Raw genomic sequence first — 863 nt, 5'->3', positions numbered from 1 at the left:
ATCCTCATGTGAATATTAAGACATTGTTTGTTTGAGAAACATTTTTCACACTGTTCACACGCATACGGCTTTTCTCCCAAGTGCATTTTCATGTGTCCTTTAAGATGTGCTTTCTGTGTGAAGCTCTTCCCGCACTGATCACATGTGTGTGGTCTTTCTCCAGTGTGAACTCTCATGTGAATCTCAAGACATTGTTTGTTTGAGAATCTCTTTTCACACTGATTGCACATGAACGGTTTATCTCCGGTGTGGATCCTCATGTGAAGCTCCAGACTTTGTTTATTTGGGAAGCTCTTCCCGCACTGATCACATGTGAACGGCTTCTCTCCAGTATGAACTCTCACGTGACGTTCAAGATGGGATTTACAACAAAATCTCTTTCCACATTCATGACATTTGTATGGTTTCTCTCCAGTGTGAATCCTGATGTGCCATTTAAGTTGTCCTTTCTGTGTGAAGCTCTTCCCGCACTGATCACAGGTGAACGGTTTCTCTCCAGTATGAACTCTCATGTGAAACTTAAGAATACATTTAGTTGTCAAACTCTTTCCACACTGAGTGCAGGTGAAAGATTTCTTGCCTCTTCGTTTCTTTAAAAATGTATTTTTAGTCTTTGAGCGACTCAAAGGTTTTTCTCCAGGTTTGTCATGATGTTCCTCCTCCTCTTCACTCAGTTCTTCACTCTCCTCGTTCTCTTCTATGAGGCCTGAAATGAAAGATGTCAGCACTAATATAATAGCAGAAACTAGGTGTGCTACTTAAGACTTAAGCAGTTTTGTGGTCCACACTGTGTGATTTTGGCCAAGCCTGTGTCAGCCTCGCCACGAGGATGCACTGTTTTTGTTCAAATCAAAGCGTAAACA

At 41.6% G+C, this 863-nt stretch overlaps 1 protein-coding gene across 1 annotated transcript; it reads right to left on the bottom strand.

Moving 5' to 3' along the window:
- Nucleotides 1-66: 66 nt before the first annotated feature.
- LOC107750989 (gastrula zinc finger protein XlCGF49.1-like) lies at nt 67-584 on the bottom strand (the record flags this gene model as incomplete). The annotated part of the gene is made up of 1 exon (XM_016566557.1): nt 67-584. A coding segment is annotated over exon 1 (446 nt), but the record flags the coding sequence as incomplete, so codon positions are not given.
- Nucleotides 585-863: the final 279 nt, after the last annotated feature.

The sequence above is a fragment of the Sinocyclocheilus rhinocerous genome, unplaced genomic scaffold (genome assembly GCF_001515625.1).
Source record: "Sinocyclocheilus rhinocerous isolate Xijiao unplaced genomic scaffold, SAMN03320098_v1.1 scaffold11473, whole genome shotgun sequence".
NCBI lineage: Eukaryota > Metazoa > Chordata > Actinopteri > Cypriniformes > Cyprinidae > Sinocyclocheilus > Sinocyclocheilus rhinocerous.
This window is presented reverse-complemented; position numbering and strand designations above follow the sequence as displayed.